Genomic DNA, 26,952 nt, shown 5'->3' with positions numbered 1-26,952 from the left:
TCCAAAAGTTGTGAGGAAGGAGTAATCTACAACTGTGCAGCATAGCAGAATAAAATTTATGTGTTAAATGACAGCTATAGAAAGAGGTTATTGTTTCAATTTCTTTGCTACTACTATTTTTGAAGCATTAACTAGCTAGAAAGACTGTCTTACCTTTCCTTTTTTTCTGTTCCTAGAAAAATGAGCTATGATCTACCAAATAAAATTAATCTTTTGCTAACAAAACTTCTAACAAATGTTGTTTGTCTGTTTGTTTTTCCTTGCTGTTAGCTTGGTAGCCACAAAGGAAACAGACAGTGCAAGATCTCGTAGCATGCCAATGTCACCATCTGATTTCCTGGATAAGCTGATGGGTAGGATGTCAGGCTATGATGCAAGGATCAGACCAAATTTCAAAGGTAATTTGAAAACGAAACTTTCAGGTTTTCAATATGTCAGTATGACTGCTCACAAAAATGCAATTTCTGAAACAAATATGAAAAAGTAAGAAGTGCATTCACTGGGGGGAAAAAAGTGCCTTCTTTGCCTTTCTTTTGTATGTGTGGCAGTTCATTTCAGTAGCAGTACACCCTACACCTGCCACTTTCACAGCTGCCCCATTGCATGCCTTCTGTAAATGTACCTTAGCCTTAGATTTGAGTTGTCTAATATGGTTTGTTAGTTTCTTTTCTTTCCTGAAATGCTTACTGATGGATTCAGATTCCTACCTTGGATTGCCATAACATGAAACACTATGGAAAGCAAGTTCTGTGAAAGATTGGCCAAATCTTCATATCTGTCTGGTTCTAAAGAGTGTGTTAATGACATTGACCATCAAACTTAAGACACCTTATCTTAGTTACCAATTCTACCAATTTCTCTCCTGAGCCCCATTTGTGACTTGAAAAGCCAAAAGGACCATCTTTCCTCTTGCTCTTTTCCCTATTCCCAGTTCTCCACTGAAATTGCAAGTTCTCAATACATGTAATTTTGTCTTGGCATGTGCCTTTTATGCACTTTTCACAAAGGAGATTCAATTAAAATAAAGCAAATTCAAAGACTGAAGCAGCAAAATTTGCAAATGAGATGACTACATCTCCCGAGGGTCTTAGCATATTATTCAGACTCAGGCACGTTAGTATTTAATGAAGGGTTACACAAACCATATTTTTATATGGATATGCAAAGCATCATACAGGCAAATGCCATCCATTCTAGCTTTCATCATCTGGAAAGTTTAGGTAAATTTGACTATTCTTTTTTTTGAAAACAAGGAGTTCCAACATTATAATAGAATATTTAACTCAATTACTGAATCTTTAAACGAGGTATCAGTCTTTAAATTACCCAGAATATAAATAATGCTTTGAAAGAATAACCTGTTGTGATTAAAATTATTCTTACTTTGCCTTAGTTGCTTTCTCCTATGCCTATCTTCTTGAGTCCAGGAGGTTCTCTTAGTTCTAACATTTCACTATAAGGCCTTACTCCATGTTTACTACAAAAATTTTCCTTCAAGCTGGCAGTGCTTTCTCCTCTAAGTCATCTGTCACTGCCTTTCCATCTTAATTCTTATTCAGCAAGAAATGCTATAATTTTTTGACATTTCCAGGTTCCAGAAACTTAAGTGGTTTTGACTCTAAAGCCACTGCTATGTGCTGGTTTTACCAGAATTTGCCTAGTCTGATTCATAAGGACCCTGTAAGAGATTTGTCAGATTACTTCCTCATCAGCAAACCATAAACAGTTGGATGTGTATATATAAACTTATTACGCAGGATTTCCTGCAGCTGGAAATGCTTTGTTCTTTTTAGGTTGGTGATGCTGATATTTCTCAGAAAGCTATAAACGTGCACTGGAATTTCAAATACATCTCTATATGATTTGAGGATTGAATTTTATAGTTTGTCATGGACAGCATCTAATCACAATCTTCTGATGAGGCAACAGTGAAGAATAGTCAGATGGTTTAGAGATTACAAAATTAAATGCAGTAATTCTTGAAAGTATAATTCAAAGGATTTAGAATCTTGTTTTGTAACTATTGAAACTTAAAGAGACAAAACTTAATTTGACATTGTTCCTTTTCAAAAAGTGCACGTTCCAAATCTTCTGGACAGCTATGCAGTTTGAACAGATCTGCCCACAGTGATTCAGACCTACCTTAAGAATAAATATCTCCTTAAGTGACTTTGCCACTTTTTGGTTAGTTTTATTACTCCTACAACAAATGCTGGAGCTTATTGCCTTTTTGAGGTTTTAAACTGGTGATCGTTTTAAAGAAAGAGGATAAGTACTAATAAGATAACTCAGAGATTAATTTTAAATCATTCATTGTTCCAGTGAAATTCCTATGCAGACAAGATTTTTAATTACCAATTTTATTCATAATTAATCTTGGTCAAGAAGACAAAATTATATATTGTGTCTATGTGTTCTGCTTTTGGATATGGAATACTGCATTTGAGTTCTTCAAAAAATATAAGAGAGAAGACATGGTATTTATTCAGCTACAGAATACAACAGGATATTGATAATAATTGTAAAAGCTTTGTTGCAGTTGCAATTATTTTTTTTTTATGTTACATCAAACCTATGGCAAGGTGCTTGTCTTAGTCAATGTCCACATTGCAGACAGTATCCATTTCTGCAAATATAGAAAATACTTCATTGCCTTTCAAATTTGAACACAATTATGTAACCTAGGTGTAAAAAAAAATAAATATTAAAGTAAAAATGTGGGCGTTTACATAGGAAAATGCAAAGTGTTACTTGCCTTTTTTCAACAATCAGTAGCTTAGAAGCTTTGAAAGCCAGGACTTTGTTGAAAAAAAGAATTAATTTAGTTACATATGTTCTCTTGATCCCTTCTGGTAGCTGTTTATATTTTTGGCCTTTTCATTATTTTCTGGCTATAAAACTTTTGTGTTTCAAAATATTAAAAGGTATAAATTTTTCATTTGCTGTAAATCTGTTGATTATTTTACTGATTTTATTGCCATGTGACATACTAAGGCATCTTTACAAATTTGTATATTTGCAGATTACTGCCTACTGCCTTTTCCAGTGTGAAGGGTCCTCTTCTACTTAAGCTGGTTTTGTGCAGAATTTTTGTATAGAATTTTTGGTCCTTTTTGACATATTTCTTGCAAATACATAAATATAATAATCTATGTAAGATTTTATATATAATATTAATCTGTATCTAAAAATTATAAAAGTTCTCATTATTTCTACCAGTTTTGCTGGTACAGAGGTAAGGTTTGCAGGGATAAAGTTCATGTTCATGTTCCCCACCATCATACCTGAAATCTGGGTTTTTTTTAAATTTAAGTTATACTTGCTGAACATGGCACACATTTCCACTGATTACAAAATTGACACAGGTGGTAGCTGACTCACAGTGCATTGTATTTCCACAATTCTGCAAAGATTTTTGTAATGTCTGGATTTATATCACCTCAGCCGGTCAGTTTGTTCCTGTTCACTTGGTCTGAAATGTCTTCTACAGTCCTCATACAAAATTCCAGCAGAATGGCTCTGGTGTTTGACACAGCCAGCAATTGGAGACAAATGCTGCTACAAAGACTTCATTTGGTTTTTCTGCTCTGACCTCCTTCACTTCCATGGATACTTTTGTACCTTAATCATCCCTTTCAGCTTTCAGATCTTGGCAGGATTCTATTTTTATCGCTTCACAGATAGCGATCATTGTTAGCTTTTCTGTCTCTAGTGAGTTTTAGCTCTGTTTCTTTTCTGCCTCTCTTTAATCTGTGTTCAGCTTGCCTGAATTCCTCTGTTCAAATATGACTTCCAGCTTTTACAGCTTCTCATTCGTGATTCTTTTTGACCATGTTTTGGGAAGTTCATTTTTACTCTCAGCACAGTGTCTTTGAGTTAACTCTAAAACATTTGCAGGCTACTTTTAGCTTCTAATTTTGTGTCCTTTTAACTAGCTGTTAACTGTTTTATTGAAATTTTAATTTAAGCATAATCACTGTAGTGATTTAGAGCTTTTTCTTAATAAGAACAACTATATTGATAAAGCAAACTTGCATTTTAAAGTATTTTAGACAAGATAGGATCACATGAAATTTGAAAGGATGGCAGGTACTACAATATGGAATTATTTGAAAGAAAAGCTGCATTGCAAACAAATGACTAACATGGGCAAGAAGTACAGTGTTCTCCCTGACAACTTTTAGTGACTCTGCTTTCATTCACCATCCCTGCTTTTCCTTTCTTTGATCCTTTCCAGAAATTGAGCATGTAAAGCTTTTACTGAATTCTCAGAAGTATTGGATATATTCAACAACTCTAAATAATTAACTGCTTACCAAAGTGACTGCATGTGCTACCTCCTTACCTGAGAATTGCTGTACAGCACTTCTAAACCATTTTTGCTGTCAGGAAAGAAATCTGGATGTTCTAAGTTCTAAGTTCTGTCATATTGGTAGAGTTTTTAATGGACATTCTGATTCTTCGAGTATTTAATGTGAAATTTATTGGTCATGCTAGACTTTGCTAGTTGCAAACCACCAGCAGTGGCAGAGCAGTTTCTTTCTTCAGTGACAGTAAAAAAGAGGTATTGCATAAATGTTTATAAGACCAGTCTTCATATTCCAGATACAGATCTCTCATCCTTAGACTGTTTATAACTACAAAAGGAATCCAGGTTCTACAATGCTGAACTGGTTTATTGATATGAGAATATTGAGCTGTAGGAAGGTAAAAAAATAATTGATCTGTAAAAACCTTGTTTCTATTGGACACAGACTGAAATTGATAAGGAATAATGGAAAAGTTAGCATGCTTTTCCACAATGACATTTTTAAAGAGACCTCTAGAAAATAATTTAAACCCTTTTCCATGAAGAGGCAATTCATTGTTCAGTTATCATAATGACTGCTCTGCCACTACTGATACTTCAAAATGTAAGATAAGATAAAAAACAGTTGACTGAGGACCCATAGTAACAAAGAATTCAGTTATAAATGGACTCTTAAACATGTTGTGAATTTAAGAGAAGTGGGAATAGAATCTAAATGGCTTGCCTGTAAGCAGTAGAGATTAGAGCAGCAATAATGCATTTCTTTTAGCAGTGATGACAGATAACATTGAAGGTAGAATGAGTGAAGAAAGTCACTTTTCCCCCAACTGCTGTGAGCAGTGACATGCATTCTCACTGAAATACACATAAAATATTTTTACTATATATTTCAAATGGGATGTTGTTTTTTTTTGGTTTTTTGTTTTTTGTTTTTTGGTTTTGTTTTTGTTTTTGTTTTTGTATAGAAGCATGTGTGCAGGTTTGTACTGAACTTTGTTGCTGTGGGTTTTTTTAATTGCTAAACCTGGCCAGATAAGTAGTGTGCCTTTGAGAAATTATTAGAAACCATTCAATTTAATCATGCATTAAATTAATTGTGAATGTAGCACTATTTCTTTCAAAGTCAGTAAATATTGTTCCTGAATGGTTTATATTTAATAATTAATCAATAAGCAATAATTCTGGAACAGGGACTGGTGGGGTTTTTTTTTCTCTTTTTGCAGGTCCTCCAGTTAATGTCACATGCAACATATTTATAAACAGCTTTGGATCCATTGCAGAGACAACCATGGTAAGATATTTTAACTCAGTCAATGTTTGAAGTTCAAGTTAAATATGTACCATGGGTTCTAAAGCTAGCTGGGGCTTCTCTTGACCTGGAACTAAGCAAAGAAGGAAATCCACTTCTGAGAATGGAAAGTGAGAATTCCTAATTTGGCAGTCAATTTTTTATAACAAAAATGTCATCATTATGCCATCACACAGAAGCAGAAATAAAGCCAGGGGTAGAAGATTTGGATTTTTAATTATTATTTCTCCCTAAGTTTTATTTGATAGTTTCAATGAAATAATTATTAGATAGATATTAGTTTCCATAATGTTCCACCTTTCTAACCTCAAAAGTGCTAATTCATTAAGCCACTTAGTTAATAATATTTTTAATTGCATCATATACAGTGCATACAGAGATGTATACTTTATTATAAAAGTCCTTCTTCCACAGAGTCATTGCACTGAAATAATAGCATGACTAAAACTTTGAACTGGTATATAAAATTTGGAATAAAAAGTAGTGGATTGCATGCTTTTGTACATACATTTAAAATTTTTCTACTAAAGAAAGACAGGTGATACAGTACAAAAAGATGAAATTTTAACAAAATAAGGAGGAGAGGTCAAAGTGTAAAGGTAGCAAAACTAGATAGTGAACTGTGAATTAATGAAAACCCCCAGGATAACCTCACTAAAAGTTAAAATACAGAGAGATGACAAAACAACTGTGGGAGTTTGTATGATCCAAATATAGAAAATACTCTGAAATCCCAAAAATTTTGGGGGTCAGGATATGGACTTGGAGTGACAGAACTAAATTGATATAGTAACAAAAAAATAAAAACCCAACCAAAACAAACAAAAACCTACAAAAAACCTTAACATAAACAAGGACCTGTAGTTAGGAAAACAATAAGTAAAATTCATAAAATCAAAATATTTATGCCCCCTATCTCCAGGTGGTGTTAACAACTGCCTGTTCTTTACCTACCTTGGAACATAGTAGTAGATGTTGCTGAGAGAAATAGATGATTTTTTTTATAGAAAACTGCTCTAATTTGTATTTGGAGGCCTTTCCAGATTGCAAATCCCAAACAGATTGACAGGGCATCCAGAGAGATTTATTCAGGTTCAATCAGAGGATTAAGCAATACCCACATGATTAGAACAGTGTTCCACAGCTACTTCCTAATGTCTGGATGAATGAATCTGGTCCAAAAGAGGAGACAGACCACAAGGTCAGTGAAGTGCAAAGACCTAGCCACTCGATTGCTATATAAAGGGTATATACAAAATTTGAGTTGTTAACACACAAAAATTGTCCTGAGGTTGGGAAGAGGATGACCAAGTTCACATCTCAAGTGTATTTTCTCTCCAAAACCAGAGAATTTTAAACATTTCTTTTCAGTGCAACTTAGTTAAGTTAGTATGATGTTTCTACTTTGTAATGAAACTACTCTGTTACTTTGTAAGCAAATTCAGTCAAGATAGATATCAACCTGGTCTGTAACAAATAGTTCCATGTAACGTAATATGTTAAAAGAAAATACCAAGCCTGGCCAGAACCACAAGGTTTTTCATTCTCTTGTTTTTATGCATTCAAAAATTGGACTTTTAAGCACAACCTTGACCTTCATGATGCTTGTTTTCCGTTGATAATGTATCCACTGATACAGCTCAAAACAGACTTCTATTTATTGTGAGCTGCTGATGACCTCTCAGAGACTCAAATGTTTCTTTGCAGAAGAACAAGTGTTTTTGTCTAGATAGGACATTCAGTTGTGTGATTTATTAGATTTTATTCTCCCTAACACTGACGGTGAACTTCTAAAAATGAAAATCTTTCTACCTTTATATAACAATGAAAACAATCTTGTGTTATTTCACAAACTGAATTTTTGCACAGTTTAACAAAAGTAAATTCACTGCAGTTCAGTATTTTCTTCAATTTTCATTATTTCATCAAGTGAATTTTCTGTATTCCTTAAAATTTAGGTACCAATGTCTTAACTCATTCAAACAATTTTTTAGACTCAAAAAGGACTTTTAAATTCTAGGTAAACACCTCTTTTTCTAAACTGCAAACAGAACAGGATACGTAAGCCATAAATACAAAATAAAACCTGGGCACTGATACCTTGTATTTAAAACTACCAGCTGGCAATGGGACATGCATATAATCTCCCAGCTTTAAAGGAGTCCGGATAGATGGAGCTCTGTCCTTCGCTGTCCCTGCAAGTGCCCCTGGCAGTGTCTGTCCCTGTCCGGGCCTCCCGGGGGTCTCTTGCTGATGACCAAAATCTTTGAGCTCCCTCTGCTGCCTCAGCTGTGCATAACAGAGTAAACAGGCAGAGCAACAAGGGGTTAAAAAACAGAGCAGCCCGGTGCCAATTTCGCACTGATGGGCTGGATAGTTCCCAGTGAGGATGAGGAGTGTGTCAGTGTGTGATGGGTTCCTTCCTTCCTTCCTTCCTTCCTTCCTTCCTTCCTTCCTTCCTTCCTTCCTTCCTTCCTTCCTTCCTTCCTTCCCTCCTTCCCTCCTTCCTTCCTTCCTTCCTTCCTTCCTTCCATCCTTCCAACCTGTTGAACCTGGGTGATTTTAACTGATCATATGAGCAATTTCATTTATGTAATGTGTGCTCTGAGGAGGCAGGCAAAAAAGTGAACTACATAATTAAAAGCTCCCTTAAACAAACTTTTATCGTTGGCACCACTTAGGATCCAGCCTCAGCAATTCTTCAGTGTTATCAAACTGAAGGGTAACATGAGATCTGTGCATGTCAATGATATTCACAAAAAAATTTCACACTCATCCTCTAGACAAGTAAAACTCTTACTGCTTCACACATATAAAGGAAAACCTAGGACCAGTGTTTCATATTTTACAAGTTACTGCTATTCTGGGCTTTTACACATAAGAATTTAGAAATCTGGAAGAATAAAATATTAAAAAATTATGAAAACCCAGAATAAAATGATTATCTCATTATAATGAAATTGACATAACATATTTAATACGAATTAACATATGAAGTTTTTCATTTGAGATAAATAGTAATGTATCTAAGCATACATAACCTTAAAAATCTGACAAATGAGTTGGATTGCTTGGTCATGTAAATTAAATATATATTGGCAATATTGGGACCAAATCCTACAGAAAAGAAAATACGTTTCTTACTGGTGCAGGAGAACTTAAACTTCAGCTTTTATCAGAATACCCCAAAAAGTTCTTTAGAGAGTTTTTGTAGCTCAAGATGTGCTCAGCTTGTTGTATTCACACTGTATCTCCTGACACAAAAAGATTTTGTGATCATTAAGAGCAGTGTCATATATATTGCTGGCAAATATAATTAAAAAAAAAAAAAAAAAGAGAAGAGATTATTCAGTCACAGAGGGTCAGAATAATATCAGTGCCAACATTTTCAGCTGCAAATGTTCAGTCAGAATACTGAATACACAAAACAAGTAGTCTATTGGGTACATAGTAGGCCATACCAAAATGTCTGCTTTTATTCTAGGAAATGTAACTGATAAACTTGCTCAAGGTTTTCTGAGTTTTAAAGGTCAGGTACAACACTGACCTTAATGCAGATTTACAGCAATTTTTATTCAGTGTGTGTTAATACGCTTAGCCTAATGCAAGTGCTCAAAGTGCATTGGAGGGGATGCTCATGGAGAGATGTGATGGCAAATAACAGTGCAGACAATTAACACTGAATTAATTAATAGAATTTTAATTTAACACTCAATCTCAATTAACAATTGAAAGTCACATGTCTCTTACTTGGCCTTACCATGTTTTTGCTCAGGGGTATTTCTTGATTCAGTCTGAAAGGAATTGAATGTTGATAGAAAGCACACTATAGATCTTTCTGTACTCCCCCCACTAATGAGATTATCTTGCATTTACAAATAAAATATGCTTTTAAACCACACCAACCCATTTTTAAGCCACCATAATTACTTTCCTTTCATGAGCCATAGCTCTTTAATTGTTTTAGCTTCATCTTTCTTCAATAAGCATTTCTGATTTTGTTCTATTGTACCTATTCTAGGTTGTCTTTCAATAGATTGCTTGGAAGAAGTGTTCCCTTGTACACATTACAAACAAATAGTTGCCTCACTACTTTAAGCTAGAACTAATTGTTCTGGTTTATCTTAAATAGATAAATATTTACCAGGACAGGTGTTATAATCAGCTCATCCAAACATACAAATGCATTCTTCTTTCTGGTCCATTTTAACCAACATTCTTAAAGAATTTGCAAAACACTTTACTATACAGAAAGCTGAGCAGCTCAGCTTATAGACACAAAGCTTTCTACTTCCCCATAGCACTTACTTCAATTATTAGCTGCAAAAAACCTGAAGCGACCTCCTACATCATCAGCTCAAGTCCTTGCTATGGCGTACAGTGCTGCTTTAAATACTACTCATCACCTGTTCTAGAGCTTCCTAAAACCCAAATGGTTTCTTTGCAAACTTATCAAAGCTTCTTCCAGAATCTTTATCTTCTCATCCCAAGGGAGACTTAGCTTTTAGTTAAATTTTTACATACTTTGTTTACCTAAAGTTGTCTCATGTTCTAGCAAAGCTGAGAAACAGTTCACACCTCTTTATTTTCCCTTATCTGTGTTCCCTTACATTGATCCTCTTCCTCTGATTGCTCTTTCTGCTTAAAGAGAAAACCATTACTTGTACAGCACTGCACTATGAAATCATGTGGTATCACTCCCATCCTTTCCAGTATCTTCTTATTTCCACATTATTATATTAGTCTTTTCAATCTGTTAGAAGGCTGCTGTCAAGCTGTTCATAAAAATCTACATCCTGGCATAGCAATTGCAGCATTATTTGTTTTTTCTCCCACCTAAATCCTTTTAGATCCTAATATCAATTTACAAAATAAAAAACCTCAGCATCTCTCATTTCATTTTGCATAAAATAACCCTTATGAATTCAGAATCTCAGACATATTATACGGACCTTAGCAGCAGCAGCAGCCATCTCCTTCAGCACAGAAACTGAGTTCTGTCTTCTCTCACTCCTAAGCACTACCATTTGACCCTTTATCTAATTAGCCAGTTTACCCAGGAAATGCTACTCTGCTGTTTAGATTCACCAGACAGGTGTCTCTAGACAGAGATCTACAGATTGACACCTTCCTCCCTCTCTCTAAATTGCAGGTACTCCCAGCTCACCAGCCTCTGCTTTTCTGCCTCTAGTGCTCCAGCTTGCAGAGACTTTGAATTTCTTCTTGAATTTGCAGGGCTGAAAAGCACTGCAAAGCCAACAAAAATCCCTCTTGTTATGATTTAACCCCAGCCAGCAAACCAGTGCTGCTCAGCTGCTTGCTCACTCCTCCACCAGTGGGATCAGGGAGAGAATTAATTGGAAGGGTAAAAAGTCAGAGAACTCATGGGCTGAAATAAAGACAGTTTAATAGGGCAAGCAGAAGCTGTGCACACAAGCAAAGCAAAACAAGGAATTAATTCACTGCTTCCCATGGGCAGGCAGGTGTTCAACCATACTCAGGAAAGCACATCCCCATCACACCCTACAGTTACTTGGGAAGGCAAACACCATCTCTCCAAATATGCTCCTCCTCCTTCTTGCCTCCCTACTCCTCTCTCCCCCCAGTATACATTGAGCATGATGCCATATGGTGTGGTGTATCACCTTGGTCAGTGGGTGTTAGTTGTGACAGCTCTGTCTCTTCCCAATTTCCCACTCTCCTCACCAGCACGGCAGTTGGAAGAGCAAAAAATGCTTTGGCTCTGTTAAAGCATTGCTCAACAATAACAGAAGAACACCTCCATATTATCAACCTTGTGTTCAGCACAAATCAAAACATAGCCCTGTACCAGCCACTATGAGGTAAATTAACTTTACTTCTGCTCAAACAAACTGCAGCCTTCTCCAGAGTTTGGAAAGATCCCAACTTGCAAGCCTCTAGGCTTAAAATTTGATTTTGCCTAGAAGCAAATTTAATCCCACATCTTTCTTTCCCAGGGGAAAAAAACCAAAAAGAAACAGGTAGCCACCTCATCAAGGTATTTCGCATTGGAAACTGAGGCAGTGTGAATAGATACTGACCTAAAACTTTATTACAACTATGAAGATATTGAAAGTGAATTAAAAACAAATGTATTGAACACACATAACTGAGAAAAAGTAGGTATTCATTATTTCTTATTTACCTGTTTTTGATGATAAAGCAATAATCTTCAAAAGCACTCCTGGAGAATCTGAATTAATTCTCTTGTTTAAAAAAAAGCAATCTTTACATTGCCTGATCTTTCACTGACTAGATTTCTTTTTCAGTTAATGGATTTCCAAAATTTAAACATATAGGACCATATGCAAGCTAATTTATTGGCATAACAGGATTAGACAAAGAAGATTTCTAGTCTGCTTTCCATCTACAAACATTGTAAGCTACAATATGTGGGATCTCTCACAATCTTCTTTTTAGTTCCTCTATCTTCTTTTAAAAGATTTAAATTGGATGAGGGTTTAGCTACTTAACTCCTGGGATAGAATATTGAAAATTCAATGTTTCTAGTAAGCCATTATTAGCTCTCTTGTTTGCAATATATTTTTTCTTATTTTTTGTGAATGTGGCTGCTCGACAATTTCAGAAAAGTGACTTTATTAAATACATCATTTGCATGTCTTGTTAATGTATATCATATATGTATATAAAATATATACCACATCCAAATATAAGAACAGTTTTCAATGTATATATTTATATTTTACACTGATTAATTATTTCATTAATTTTGGATGGTTTTACTTCAATTTTTAAATATATATACTAGACCTTACAAGGTAACAAGACTATTTCCCAGCTTAGCAAAATGTAGGGAAAATGTTTTAGGTTTGTGCCTGTGACTGCTGTTCTGATATTACCATAGTATTACAAATTACAATATTTTAGATATTTTAAAATAAGGATTTACTTTTTAATAAGTAACCTTTACTTTTAAGCCTTTCATCATGGACCTAGTGGAAGCCCTTAAAATTGACATTTCTTCTTTCTCCCTTACATGTACTTGTTCAAAAAGTTAATTTCTTCATGAAAGGAACAGGTTAAAAAATTGATAGTGAATGGAGTTTGTGTCTGGTGAAGTTTTATTTAATTGCCTGAGTTCATTTAGTGTGGCCTTAACAATCCCTAAGACTCCCTGAGTTATCTGGAAAGGTAAACATGTCACAGGATTGCAGGAACCAGCAGCCAAAAGGCAAAATATCTTAGGGCTTTTCAAATGCCCCTAGATGATGTCTTTGGGTAGACAAACAAATTGTTCCCTTTCTCTTCAGTACTGGTACAGTTCAAATGCACATAAAATTTTATGTGTTGCCAAAGTATCATTGTAAAACCACTAAAACAACATGATTTTCCTAGTAGAACTCTTGGTGCATTTCATGCATATCAATAAATTTAAGGCCAACTCATATCTGATCAACTTTGTTTAAATTTAGAAATATATTCCTTTTCATAGCCCACTCTAGCAGGTGTCTAGACTAGAGGAGTTAGCAGGCCCTGCTTCTGGGCTTGACCTAGTTTAGCTTTACCTTTTATTTTACCTTATTTACTCTATTCTAGACAATATCATATTTGTCTACCAACACAAGAAAGTTATCAGGGAAATTTAATATGGAATTCCCAAAATTGTATTTAATCTAATTTGGGTATATTTCTGTGAGGAGACAAAACAGGATGATTTGAAATACATGTTTTCAGTAAAGATTTATGGAATTAGCCCATTCACTCACTCGTTGAAACCAGTCATATTCAAAGGGCTAACATAAGCAATAACAAAATGGAAAATACAGCACCAGAAATCTATGTGAACAAATGAATGATCTCAGAAAAACTTAACTTTTCACTTAGCAAGAAGCACCTTCTGCTGTGAGAGCAAAAACTTCTTCAGGGACACATCATTTGCTTGCAGAAAAAAAACAGAATCTTTTGTCAATTGAGAACATGGCAAGGACCAAATGAAGACAGAGGCTTAGAGGATGTTGTTTGTTCATGTAATTGTCATGTCATTTTTCATCTAATTCCTTATACTACTTCTTGAATGTGCAAACATTTTAAAATCCCCTGAGCTAAAGCTTAAAAAAGCAATTACACTGAACAAGTTTCAAAATGTGATTTCAGTGTAATGCACTAGGACTTGGGAACATACAGCTTTCATTAAATATGGGAGTAGTATATTCAATCTTTAATTAATAAATATTCTAGGACATGCAGTAGGAGCTATGACAAACATTATTATATAGTATGTCAGTACTATAATTAATCTTTTTAAGAATAGGCGTCCTAGACATTAACTGCCTTTGACTTCTGATGATTACATGTGTGCACCAAATCTAAAACCCAGTACTGCTACTGAAATAAACTCAGCTAAATAACTCTGCACTAAAATAAACTAAACCCATCCATTTGCAATGCTTTAACCAAACCATTCACAGGACACTCATTGGGATATCTACTACTTCTGAAATGTATGAGAAACAAACAAAATCAAACTAAAACCCCTAAAATTACCTTAACAAAACTAATCCCAAAACCCTAGAAATATTAAATACATGAATACACACCTTAAAATCTACTGCTCAGAGAAGCTGTTCATCCAAATCCATAAACAGTCTTTCCTGAATAGCTCAAATAAATTTTAAATCTTCCTGAGATGAGGAAGGCCAGTTAGTCATCACCTAAACCTCCCATCCATCTGGAATGTCCTACTTAGTGAAGGGAGCAGGTGCACCCACAATTTTCAATCTAAACTAGGATTAGAGCTTTTTTCCAGGAACTGAATAGGCCTTCAAGGGCTGAAATCTGGACATCCTAATCACCCACAAAGGGTTTAGCCAACTAACTTCAGGCAAAACCATACAAGAAAGTTTTCCATGTGTTTGTGTGTGGAACTGAATTCTTTTCCTTGCACAATAGAATCACAAGAGTGGGAGGATTAGAAACAGAAATTGCAAGAAGTTGTTTTCCTAAGGCACATCCATGAAGACATTGCTGTCCAAGGGAGGGATCATGTGGTTCTAGAAAATTCACACAGTTGCTTTGTGCTAAGGGAATGGTACAGTAGTGCAGTTGCTGTCAGCCTCTCTATGGGTTCTGTGATTCCAGAGTCAGAGCAATAAGGACATCCTTAGTTTTAGACACGGACTGCCAAAATCAGTTCTTGAAACAGAGACTCCACCTATGAAAAGATTCAGCAAGAGATCACCAAGAGGGATTCTCTGTGCCATAGACAAACTCTTTATCATAATTAACAGAGCATCTGCATTGCTTCTTGTAATGAATGCCCTACAGCTCTTCTGTAGAGATAAGCATGTTCTCAGGGATGTTTGACATTAGTCAAATATTGGTACTCTGACACAGATTTAATGTGTCAATTAAAACTAAGTACTAAGCAATTGATTTAAATCACAGTTAATTTCTCTTTAGCTGCTATGGTAAATCTGTGACAGATTAATGAGTTACAGTTAATGGTGCAGCATGGAGCTTGTTGCAATTGGTTTTCACTCATTAATTGAAATGCCAGACAGCACAGATATATTTACTATCCTTACTGCAGTCCAGCCCTGTAATCACAGAATCATAGAATGTTAACAGATTAGAATGGACCTTAAAGATTGTGTAGTCCCAAGCTCCCTCCCATGGGCAGGGACATGTCCCACTAGACCAGGTTTCTCAAAGCCTGATCCAACCTGCCCTTGAATGCTCCCAGGGTTGCAGCATCCAGAACCTCCCTGTTCCAGTGCCTCATCACTCTCACAGTAAAAAATTTCTTCACTCAACCTTCTCTTCTCCAGGCTGAACAGCCCCAACTTTCTCATCCTGTCTTTGTAGCAGAGGTTTTCCTGTCCTCTTATCAACCTTGTGGCACTCCTTCGGACTTGCTCAGACAGTTCCCTTCTTATGATGGGAACATGGGAACTTTAAACAGTACTCCAGTAATAGTGCAAAGATGTAAAAAAAAAAAAAAAATCCCCTTGTTTACTGTAATAAATAAGACCAATGAAAATATCACTAGTGTCTGTTAGTGTAAGAAAATAGATGAACCATTTCAGCTCAGTCTAAATTTATTGAAAGTTAAGGAAGGATATTCTTGTCTTTAGATTTAAAATATTTTCTCCCACCCCTTTGATATACTTACAGAAAGCAATCAAGTAATAAATTAAGTCATAAAACAATTCCTTTGCATATCAATTCAAAGAAATCCAACTTTTCATGTCTACTCTCACAGAACTGACTACCCTACCCAGTCCTGTACCATCCTTCCCTGCACTTTCTTTTGCACATCCTTTTGAACAGATAAGACTGCACCATAAGTAATCTCAGTAATGATGGAATTTCAACTACTATGCATGAGGAAATACAAGGCAATCCTTCAGAATACAAAAACTATATTTGCATTTCTCAAATGTGAGAGTGAATTTCAAGGTTATTCTCCTACTTTGATTTTACAATGGCATTGGTAACCTGCATGGAAAAGGACTTGACAATTTGAGGGCTAAGTTCAATTTAAATATTTGAGCTTCTGTACTAGAAAAGTTTTGCCAAAGGCATATTGAAGTTATTAGCTGAAAAACTTTTGGCCTAGTCTGAAATTTTTAGCTATGGAAAGGAAAACTAAAAAATTCCATCAATTTGGACAAAGTGATTAGTTACCTAATGTGCCGCCACAGTGCTTAAGAACACTGAATAAATTTAAAATGGAAAGATGTAATTACCACAAATTACTGTTATGCCACAGGCCATCCTGTCTAATTATACCAATCAAGGCAGCAATAAAAAGCATGTCAAGTTGCATGTTTTTCAGACACCAAAACAGTAACTTCAGAAAAATCTCAGCAGAAAATATTAAAACTATCAATGTGTTCTGCAACATATAACCTCTTCTTGTATAGCAGTGCAAATGAGCTTTCATAACAAGTGTCATAGCTAACACATGAAGAAAAAAATTTCCACAAGAACAATATTTGTTATAGTGTCTTATGTTTACACTTAACAGTGTTCTTTCAAAGTCTGTAAGTTGTCCACATTAAAATTTTACAATGAATTAAAACTAGTGAAGGAAGAATAATTTGGCTACATTATACAAAAGACAAGTCTAGATTTCACTTAGAAGTATATATTAAGCAAAATTGTCATAATATTTGGAATGGCAATAGAGAGAGTTCTGTAATTTATGCATGAAATTCTGAAAACTTGGTACAAATTATAGCATACAAAAATTATGAGAGTAGGTGATATTCAGTGTTCAAATGAGGGGCATATTTTGGAATCTCTCAGATCTAGAAGGATTCCACATGCAGTGCATATGAAAAATGCATTAAAGAAATAGTGAGAATTAGGAAATTAGTATCTTGAGGATTTGTGCAAAAATCTCCATAAAGCTACATTCTGTAAGTTATGGTAATAACCTCTATCTGTACAAGTATAATGAGGCAGAAATCAAAATATTCTGTGAGTGTTTCAGATTTTACTGTGTGCTAGAAGTTACTAATCAAAATGTTAGTACTGAGGGGCATAGTGGCCCAAACCTTGGTATGGACAGAAAAGAGCAATTTCCTGATCTCCAATTTTTATTTTATTGAGCCTTGTGATGCAGATGGACAGTATCCTGACCCTCTAAGAAGGTTCCCCTTGTGGCTAAGGTTTTGAAGTATGGTGAAACAAGTGCCCATGTCTCACTCTCATTCTGTAGAACCAGGGCACAGCAGCTGTTCAGACAATGGCAGCCTTGAGGTTACAGATGAGGCTGTGGAAGTCACAACAACTGAAATGATGATTTCTCCCTCCCCTCAAGGACACTTTCTGTCACAGTTATTTGAATTAGCAGTCATCCTTTCAGGCAAATAGCACATGAGAATACATGAGCCTCTTGCAGGATAACCAATCAATTCAGGCAATTTGATTCTGGTGTCTGTGTTTGCATCAAACCCTACTTGCTTAAAGCAGTTAAGCATTGTGCTCATAATGTGTAATGATAAACTGAGATGATGAATACTTGTCTTTCATAAAATAGCAGTTGAACATATCTCTTTCCTATTGATAGATTGGGATTTTTTTTAGTGAATATTGCATGCCAATATAAGTCAGAGTTTTCAAGGGAGAGAACAATGAAAAATAGCTCCAGTTGCTTCAGTGTGAACTTTTTTTTTCATATTAAAAGCTGGAAACAATTTAAACCAATAAAATTTACTCATACTGACATGCAGAATCACTTAATATAATCTTGAAAGGGTTCCACCGTTTGTCATTCTCCATTTTCCTTTTTCATTTCCCCTTCTTGCTATGCATTTTTCACCTGTTCTGTTTCACACATGTAAGACCTTTACTCTACAGCTAAACCTATCCATAAACTCTTCATATTCCTCTGAGAAAAGTATTTACTGAGTGAATAGACATTCCTCAGATTATATAATTTATAATATAAAGCTTGGGTTGGGCTGAAATGCAAAGTTCTGCAGAGCTCCCACCCCAGTGCCCTGGGTTTAGAGCTAATGTTTCCTTCAGTGCAAGGATTGCCCATGCTGGGAAAGACAATGGAGCCATCCTTGCTCCCACATACTTCTTCCTGTCATTTTGATTTTATACAGCAATCTGGAATGGAAACCGCTACTACATGGTATTTGGGATATCATGCAAGGAAATAAGCATATTTCAGGGGTTATTATTATTCCCTCTTACTTGAAGACACCAGAAATATTGTTCTGTGAGCACTGAGGCACAAGCTTGTCTAAGAATTTTGTCTTACTTTAGAAACACACAGAAAACACAGGCTTGTTTCTGTAAAGTACAAATCCTTGGCTCTGGTTTTATCACCTCATGGTACTAATTATAAAAAATACCAACAGGTTCTCATAAGAACTTTTAATGGCTGTCACTACCCATGATGAAAAAGAAAATATCTTTCAGTCCTTTCCTAAAAGGGGTTGGGGTGTTTTTGTGCATGTGTGTTTAACAAATTAATTAATAGTTTATTTCTTTAAATAAAATAGTTGTTTAACAATTCCTGTGCATTTAATGCTTCTATTTGGTCAGAGAGCCTTTTTCCTCTCTGCTGGAAGCAGTAATCTGAATTAATTTCATTCTTCAGGTGTAGTTTTCTTCTTACTTTCTTTGTGTGAAAAAAATTTTAAGGTTATGTGAACATAAAATTCTTTACTGGGACCTTCTCTATATGATTTGCATATTTTCAATTGGCAATACTTGGTAAGCATATTTTTAGCATATTTGGCTACTCTTAATCAAGCTGAGTAATTAAATTGACCAAAACAGCAGGATGCTGAATATATGAAAATCTGTTTCTCATGTTTTTCATGAGTAAATGTTGCATATTGAGGTTCCTGTTCTCCTTTATTAGGTCTGTTGGCATGATTCTTCCCACTACACGGCTGCATGCTGAAGTTTCCTAAGAGAAATGTTGGTAAAATGCTGGATTTTTAATGAAAAATTTCTACACCAATGAAGTTTTAACTAGTAGTCTAACCTATAATAACTAGTATCCATAGCTTTTGGCTAAATTGTATTTTTCAGCCCTGGATACTTGGTTTCCCATTCTCACTCAAAAAGTTTTCTTGTTAAAATAAATTCTCATCGTCTTTTTTAACCATAAACAAGCAATTTTTTAAACTTTTTTTTGTAGAGGTATCATGTAAGGTCTGACAATGAGTTGCCATTTTCCCCCTGCAGCTACCTATTTTTTTCTCTATTTTATTTATATCTTTTTCATTAATGCAGTTCAAATAGCGAGGGAAATCTTACTATGACTAATAAAAGTTCCTATGCCCTTATGTTCAGTCTCAGTTCTAAATGTAATGCAATGAGAAGCTATTATTCAACTTTATTTAAAACTAAGTATTTTCAGAGTGGTGAAGTTGTAAGAAGGTGTAGAGCCATAAATACATTTCTGACAGAGTGTATGTGTAGCTTCAAAATGACTTCCAGAAGTTTGAAGCACTCACTCATCTTTTCTATAACAGCACTCTTGATAAAGACAGAAATGTAGAAATTAGGGTGACCACACTTGTAGCTAATCTAATTTATCAGGAAGACTTATGTGGTCTCTACCCTTTTTGAAGAGAGGAACATATGCCCTCCCCACACTGCTGTATGGCAGATTACTGTTCACACAATGTTCCATAGGGAACTGAGGCACAGAAAGCTTGTGTGGTGGATCTAAAACAAGTAAGGATTAGATGGAGGGAAAAAAAATTTAATTTCGCTTCCCTTACAGTGGGTCAGATTCTCACTGACAGAAAGAGGGAAGTGGGAATGCCCCTGCCAGGGTTTGAGCAGAAAAAGGTGACACCATAAAACTCTTTTTATGTTGGTCAATTCAAATTCAAGAGCAATTTGTGATAAGGATAGAGTTATATGGAATTATATGAACTGTACATAGAGGTTGGATTTCCTTATCTTAGGATTTTTTTCGATTGCCCTGAAATGCATCTTTATTCTTATCCATTGTGTCTCCACTAATATAAATAGGTATCATTTTGGCATTCAGCTAAGTAATTCTTTTGTCATCCACAGATGGACAGGGGATTACATGGCTAAGAAATGAAATAAAAGCTAAATCCCTATGCTTGATAAGGCTTTGCTTGTTTTCTCTTTTATTCAGGATTACAGAGTGAACATCTTTCTCCGTCAGAATTGGAATGATCCACGCCTTGCATACAGTGAATATCCAGATGACTCTTTAGATTTAGATCCATCCATGCTGGATTCAATTTGGAAACCTGATTTGTTCTTTGCTAATGAAAAAGGTGCCAACTTTCATGAAGTTACAACAGATAATAAGTTGTTGCGGATTTTCAAAAATGGAAATGTACTTTATTCCATCAGGTGAGTCTCTAATCTAATGAATTTTTTCAGATAGAAGCTCAAATGTACAATTAGGAATTGCTAAAACATATATTCAGTTGCTAGTCATGCAGAACTCTTATGTGTGTTTTGAATGCAGATTTTTATCAACATTCATTGTTAATATTAAAATAGAAAATGATCGCTCATGCAATAGTATGATAGGCATGCACATAGTAAAAAAAATAAGAAAAGTATCTTTCTCATTTTAAAGTACAAATACTGAGCCTAGAGGAACTAGGACACTGCACAGAACAAGCAAACCTGTAGTTTTATAATCTGAGTTGGCCTATGTATAAGTTTCACAGTCTATAGTCTCCAATTTCATGACAGTCCAATGTTACTTCTTTTCCCCCTTTCTGGATATTGCAGTTGCACTTCAACATGAAAAGACAGCCTGTTTGAGGAAGTATGACATTTAAAGCTAAGTCTTTTACTACTGGAGATGGAGAGAAAACTGGAAAGTAAATTTTTGAAAAGGTTTTAAGAAGCTGAAAGCAGCAATCATAAGTATTGACAAAATTTAATTATCCCACTTCTCTTCCCACCACTTTCCTTTTAATACAGACATCAGTAGGCATTTTACCACTGTCTTCAAAAACCTGATCTAATGAGAAACACATTGGTATAAGTATGCTAATGCCCCACTAGATTTGGTATTGAAGCAGTGACTCACTTATGCAAACTGTTACTCTTTTCAAAATAAATATACTATTGTCTACTCAGTGTTTTGCTTTGCATTTTATGACACCAAATTAATGCATAATTTTACTCTCTGAAGAGACATCAGGAACCTGTAAACAGTTTGTGTACTGGAGAAAAAGAAATCTTTATGACTTGCATGGATGTGTCAGTGGCAAAAGAGTCTCCTTCCTCCTTCCGTTCTTCCAGTGCAATTAGGCAGCACTTTTTCAAGCTTACACGTGGAGAAAGGGTTGGGCTAAAATTCTTGTGAGGATTTCATATCCAAAAGGAGGTTAGTCTGCCAGCATAATCATAATCAATGCATAATCAATCTTCAGTGTCATGACATGCACTCTGTCACTAGAAACAGATTCAAGTAGGTTAAAAGGATTCCTTCTCTGGATTCAAGTAGAAATTACATCTAGATCAATTATCTGCAGACTTTCTGAGTCACCCCAAGAGGCACTGGCTGTTGTTCCACTCTAATCAAATAACTCCCTGCCTTGCCCTACTCCTTCCAAATACGTACAGCACAAGGTATAGACCCCACCACACAGCTGAAACTGGTTTGGATTGCAAGTTCAGTACAATTCAGGCCAAGTTCATGGCCACATGAAATTGAGTGGAAAACCCCAAATGTGAGAAACATAATATTAAATTGTAAAGGTAAACATCAGCTGTGCTGAAAGCAGATACCAGAGAGCTTCTCTGTTTCTTATGAAGCCAGAAACTTTATGTTGCCTTGATTTAATGAAGAACTATTACAGTTTCTAAAACAGACTTAAAATCATATCATTGGCATCTAGTTTAGTTATGTACATTTGAGTAAGTTAACCTTCTGATTAAGGGAGATATGCTAATTGCTAGTGTGCTGACATTAAAAGGGAAAAAAAAAAAAAAAAAAAAAAAGTTTCTAAATTAGCTTCTTTCTTTCATTCCCTAATTTTTCCTCATCCCTAATTGCATTGGAACAATTCAGACAACAAAATAATGGAAGGCAACAGTTCCCAACTCAATGAATACTTAATATAAAATACTAAAATATTTACTGAAGTAAAAAGTAAAGTCCAGGTGTCTCTGAAACGACATGCTGTGTTGCCAGCCCAATAGCCAGAATTTGCCTTTGGAACTATTTTTAACAGTGTGGGAATAGGGGACGGGTCTGACTTCCCTCCTCAGGCTCTCCTCATGCAGCTCTGTCACTGTCTGACTCAACAGAAATTATAGCAACAAGGAATCAAGGATGTTGGTCAGGAAAAAAAAATAGGCAAAAGAAATAAACAGCTATACTTTCCAGCTACTTCCCACTTCTCTTTAGCCCCAGTGCCAAAAACAGGGGAGTGGGTTCAAGAGAGGGGGATTAGAGCACTGCCATGCTAGAAGAGTCTGATGTGTAAGCAATTGAACTGAAGCTCCTCAGGTTTTTGTAGGACATTCTATCAACTGAGCTGATTAATGAAGGTGGAGTCATGGCTCTGAACGATGAATGGATACCTAGACATGGCCAGGGAGGGAAAACACGTGCCTTTATCTCTTATAAATTCTTCTTTCCGATTCCTCTGAGAAGTTCTACTCAAAAGATAAAATATTGCATTTATTTAAAATTTAAAAATACCTCTTTTGCCTATAATTTGCAAAGAATTTCACAGGAACTATTAGGACTAATACTGATGCACAGCTACAGTTCAAAATTACAGCCATATTTCACTCTACCATCAATATCATAAAAAGGTTCTTTAACGTTTGTGTTAGCATTTTAAGCACCTTATTTTAGGACAGTAACACATAAAACTACTTTTCCACCATGATTTGAAGTTGACATATGTTGTGGAATTCTTGTAAATTTGGTAAGTTTTGTGCCAAAGATTTGAAATACAGGAACAGTGCAATAATTCTGCTGTAGCACAAAAAGGCACACGGTTTCTGCATTCCTTTAGACTTGCCATTAAGTCAGGCAGCCCTACTGAAAAATGTATTTTTCTGAAAGTCTGTAAAATTTTTTCACATGTTGTCTTACTAGGCTGAGTTAGGTGGGTTCAGTTAATCAAGATCTTTTTGGAGAGCTTCCTATTGATTTATGTTTTCTATTCCTAATTGCTTCCATTGTATTCATGCATTCTTCCTGCACAGTTCTATGGCTTTTTTTTGGGGGGTATATTTTTAATGAGTTTTTTGTGTTCTTTCAGATTGACTTTAATACTTTCCTGTCCGATGGATCTCAAAAATTTTCCGATGGATGTGCAAACATGTATAATGCAGCTGGAAAGCTGTAAGTTTGCTTTATGTATTATCCTATGCATACTTTTGCAGGGATTACAACAGCTGTACAGGAGGTAGGAAAACCCCTTGTAGTGGTACAAGAACAAATTTTCAAAACGAATCTTCTATTTTATCAATAGAATCTGTGAAATATACATTATTTTAGGAGGAAGAGGTTCTTTCATACCTGTTTGAACTGAAAATCAAAAGATTTATGTAAACCTGAAGTTACCATTAACAAAATTTCTGTATATAGGATTTCACCATAAGTCTTTCTGTGGTCACACATACAGGAGGTGAATAATATGGGAAGCATTAAAGAAACATAAGAATAAATTAAAGAAGTGATTTATGAGATTTTATGTGATATAAAATTATTATATTTTAACATATGATATACTTATCATCTGCCTTGATATCTTGTTACTTAAAAGAGGATGAAAAGTGCAAAGCAGCTATGCCATTTCAAGGCACAAACACATTCACAAAAGGAGAAATCAACTATCCTGTCTGATGCATTATATTCTCACTTTCCTTGTGTTATAAAGTTATTTGGGAATTGCTGTTATCCTTAAAATGAGAGGACTTCAAAAGAGAGTTGCAGCAGAAAAATCTTCCTAATGATGCAAAGAATAAAAATAAAATAAAGTAAAGCATTCTATGAAAGCTTCCAGCAATCCGAAGTTTGTGAAAATAAATGACAGGGGCAAGACAGGTTAGGAAGTATTCATCTACACAATCTATATTTACAGTTTTTGGGCCAATAAGTAACATAAAAAAGGAATAGTGCATATAGAAGAACGTGCTGGATTATTTGAAATATATCATAGATCAGACACACAACACACATAATTTTGTTAACTTTTTTTGAGGTTTTTTCTTTTTTTACTGGAAGAAAGCAGGATCCAAGGGAAGGGGAGGTAATTATCTATCAGTCAGTATGTCAGAACTGTTTCTTGTATGGTATGCTTTTATAGAATATTGCAGGGTGAGCATAAAAGCCAGATCTATCTTTTATTACAATGGACAGATGGTAACATTATGAAGCAACCTTTCAATATGAGGACAGCAGCTGAATCTGACAGCAGAAATTTTCTTGACTGAAATGGAGAGATCGTTGTTTGCTGCAAATGTCAAGGAATTTAGGACAATATTATATATGCAGGATTTGAGCAAAACTCCTCAGTCAACCAGAGCAAACGATCCTACTGATAACCTATGTCACTGTAAAATTAATGTGGCTAAACAAAAGGTTAGCAGGAGGCAGTGTTATTGGAATATATTCAGATGGCAGGTATACTCACTAAATACAATTATGCTTCAAAGGGGAAGTATCATAGTGCTTGACTGAACAAACAAAATGTATCATTAAAAATATTTTTGAAAGTTATGAAATTTTTCTTTAACAGCTTCATAAAACTTAGCTGCATTTTTCCTCTCTTTCAGCTGTTGTGAGGACAGGTCAGACAACAACTGAGCATTCTTAAACAAACAGGCATCTGGTTTGCTTTAGAGAAACCTTGCAGGAACCCACATTTCCCACAAACTACACCACAGGGATCCAACTTTTATTAGTTGAATAGCACTGTAGATGTTCTACTGTATTTTCCAGCAGAACATTTTTCACTGAAGTCTTGTTTTTAATCATTGAGTTCAGTGGGAGTAAATTCCCAGCTGCACATTCACATGGTAAAGGAGGCAGTTCTCACAAAAGAAAAGCTGAAGAAAATACAGATGAGTGTTCCAAATTCTTTATTCACAGAGATCAAATTGGATTTCATAAGGAAGTTGCAAGTAGTAAAGTCTTTCCCATATTGCCTTGTCTAATTCTATTTTACCTGTAACTTCAGACATCAAAAAACAGACTATGGGAAAAGATGATGGCCTGAGGCAGAAAATTTTGAAGCATGTGGGAACTCTGGATATTTTTACATGTCTGACAGCAGAATAACCAGTTAGGTTTGCAAGAACAAGGCAGCAGTTCCCTGAGATTATGTTGGGATAGATCCAAAGCAGATATGTACAGTGACTTAAGTTCCAAAACCTTTGAGAGCAGGAAGTCACCTGTCCATAGCCAGTTTCTCTGGAAGGACAGGAAAGGAAATAGACAACTTGGAAGTGTTACAAAAATTATCTACATGCTAGGAAGAGTAACCCGGTAAAAAAAAAAATAAAAATAGTTTATATGAGAGTGAAATCTGTTCAGTTTCCAAAACTTAGGAAAGGATGAGCAGAAACATTCAAATTCCAGACTCTGCCTAAGAAAAGGCATCCAATTCTATTTAAAATTATAAAAGATAAAAAGGAGGATGGGTGCATTTGGCATTTTCCCAGGCTTCACATCAAATCTCCCGAGGTAAGAACTGACATAACCCTGAGAGCCTGAATCCATCCAAGCATCTCTAATTTCTAGGCCACAGTGTCATACTCTGCTCTGGCTGTCTGCCTTGCATTTTTTGTGCACAGTGAGACAATGTAAACACAGGGATCAAAGCACTAACCCTGGTGGTTAATGCCTTGTCTGGGGAAGTGAAAGACATTTGAGTTCAAAACAGAAAACACAGTCCTCTCATGTCCTGAGTGAATGATCTGACCACCAGGCTCTGTTATAAAAACCAAAGTGTTTGCAGGAGCAAAACAGCAGTAGTCATGTTTCCAGATGTTTCTTTTTGAAGTGGTGATCATTGCTGTTTTTTCCACTGAGTGCCAGGTTGTGGAGGACATTGTACATTATGAATTTACAAGGCCCAGTTGTCTCATAGTTTCTGTAAACTGTGTCTGATCTTGCAAGCCTTTCCCCTGCATGTGTCACTAAGCAAATCAAAATAAATCACTAATCTGTTTTTTACTCATCTTATCACTGGGTTGCAAAGACTAACAGTTGTGAGACAGATCATGGGTTTTGTCTCTCCTTTAAGTAGTAATTTCTTTTAGCACTAGATATTTTCCTTCAATATTGATACTGTTGCTCCAGTAGAGAAAAGTCTAAGAGAAAAAATCATGTATAGTTTTTTTCCCCAAATAATATCTTTATTTTTAGCTGGCTCATGTAATGTTTTTTTTTCCAAGGTCAGTATAAGCAGCTGGATTTGCCCCTGGTAAAAGTACTTCATTATATCATGAAGTGTCTGAAAAATATTTAAGTGAAAATTTCTTCTATTTTTTTTTAAAGGATTTATTTAACCAAATGATTTCTCAGCAGCTAGAATAAGCTGCTTTTTTATCTTAGAAAGGGAACAAATGAAAATGTACATATGAAATAATCCTTCCTACTGTTCTGTGCCTTACACCAGGGCAGCCTATAGGCATGTGGGATAATTTTAGTTTTATTCTGCTTGAATAAGATACAAAGAAATGTCAACTAGATACATATTTATTTCTGTGGCCTGTCTCCCAGGAAAGAAATGTTTTTCTTTCATACGCTAGAGCTTGTTGTCTTTCTTTTTTAAGTTTTACTTTTACCTCACAGCATTCCTTTATTCATAAATTACAATTATAACTTTATGTGACATTTAATATT

At 35.3% G+C, this 26,952-nt stretch overlaps 1 protein-coding gene across 1 annotated transcript in view; it reads left to right on the top strand.

Annotated features, from left to right (window-relative positions):
* The window catches only part of GLRA3 (glycine receptor alpha 3), a 74,479-nt gene that overhangs the window by 19,017 nt on the left and 28,510 nt on the right, over positions 1 to 26,952 (top strand). The window contains exons 2-5 of the mRNA XM_056489666.1: positions 271 to 398; positions 5,533 to 5,600; positions 20,248 to 20,471; positions 23,360 to 23,442. Of these exons, the coding sequence (XP_056345641.1) occupies positions 314 to 398; positions 5,533 to 5,600; positions 20,248 to 20,471; positions 23,360 to 23,442 (460 nt within the window). The 5' untranslated portion in view covers positions 271 to 313. The remainder of the gene's footprint in view (positions 1 to 270; positions 399 to 5,532; positions 5,601 to 20,247; positions 20,472 to 23,359; positions 23,443 to 26,952) is intronic.

The sequence above is a fragment of the Oenanthe melanoleuca genome, chromosome 4 (assembly GCF_029582105.1).
Source record: "Oenanthe melanoleuca isolate GR-GAL-2019-014 chromosome 4, OMel1.0, whole genome shotgun sequence".
NCBI lineage: Eukaryota > Metazoa > Chordata > Aves > Passeriformes > Muscicapidae > Oenanthe > Oenanthe melanoleuca.
This window is presented reverse-complemented; position numbering and strand designations above follow the sequence as displayed.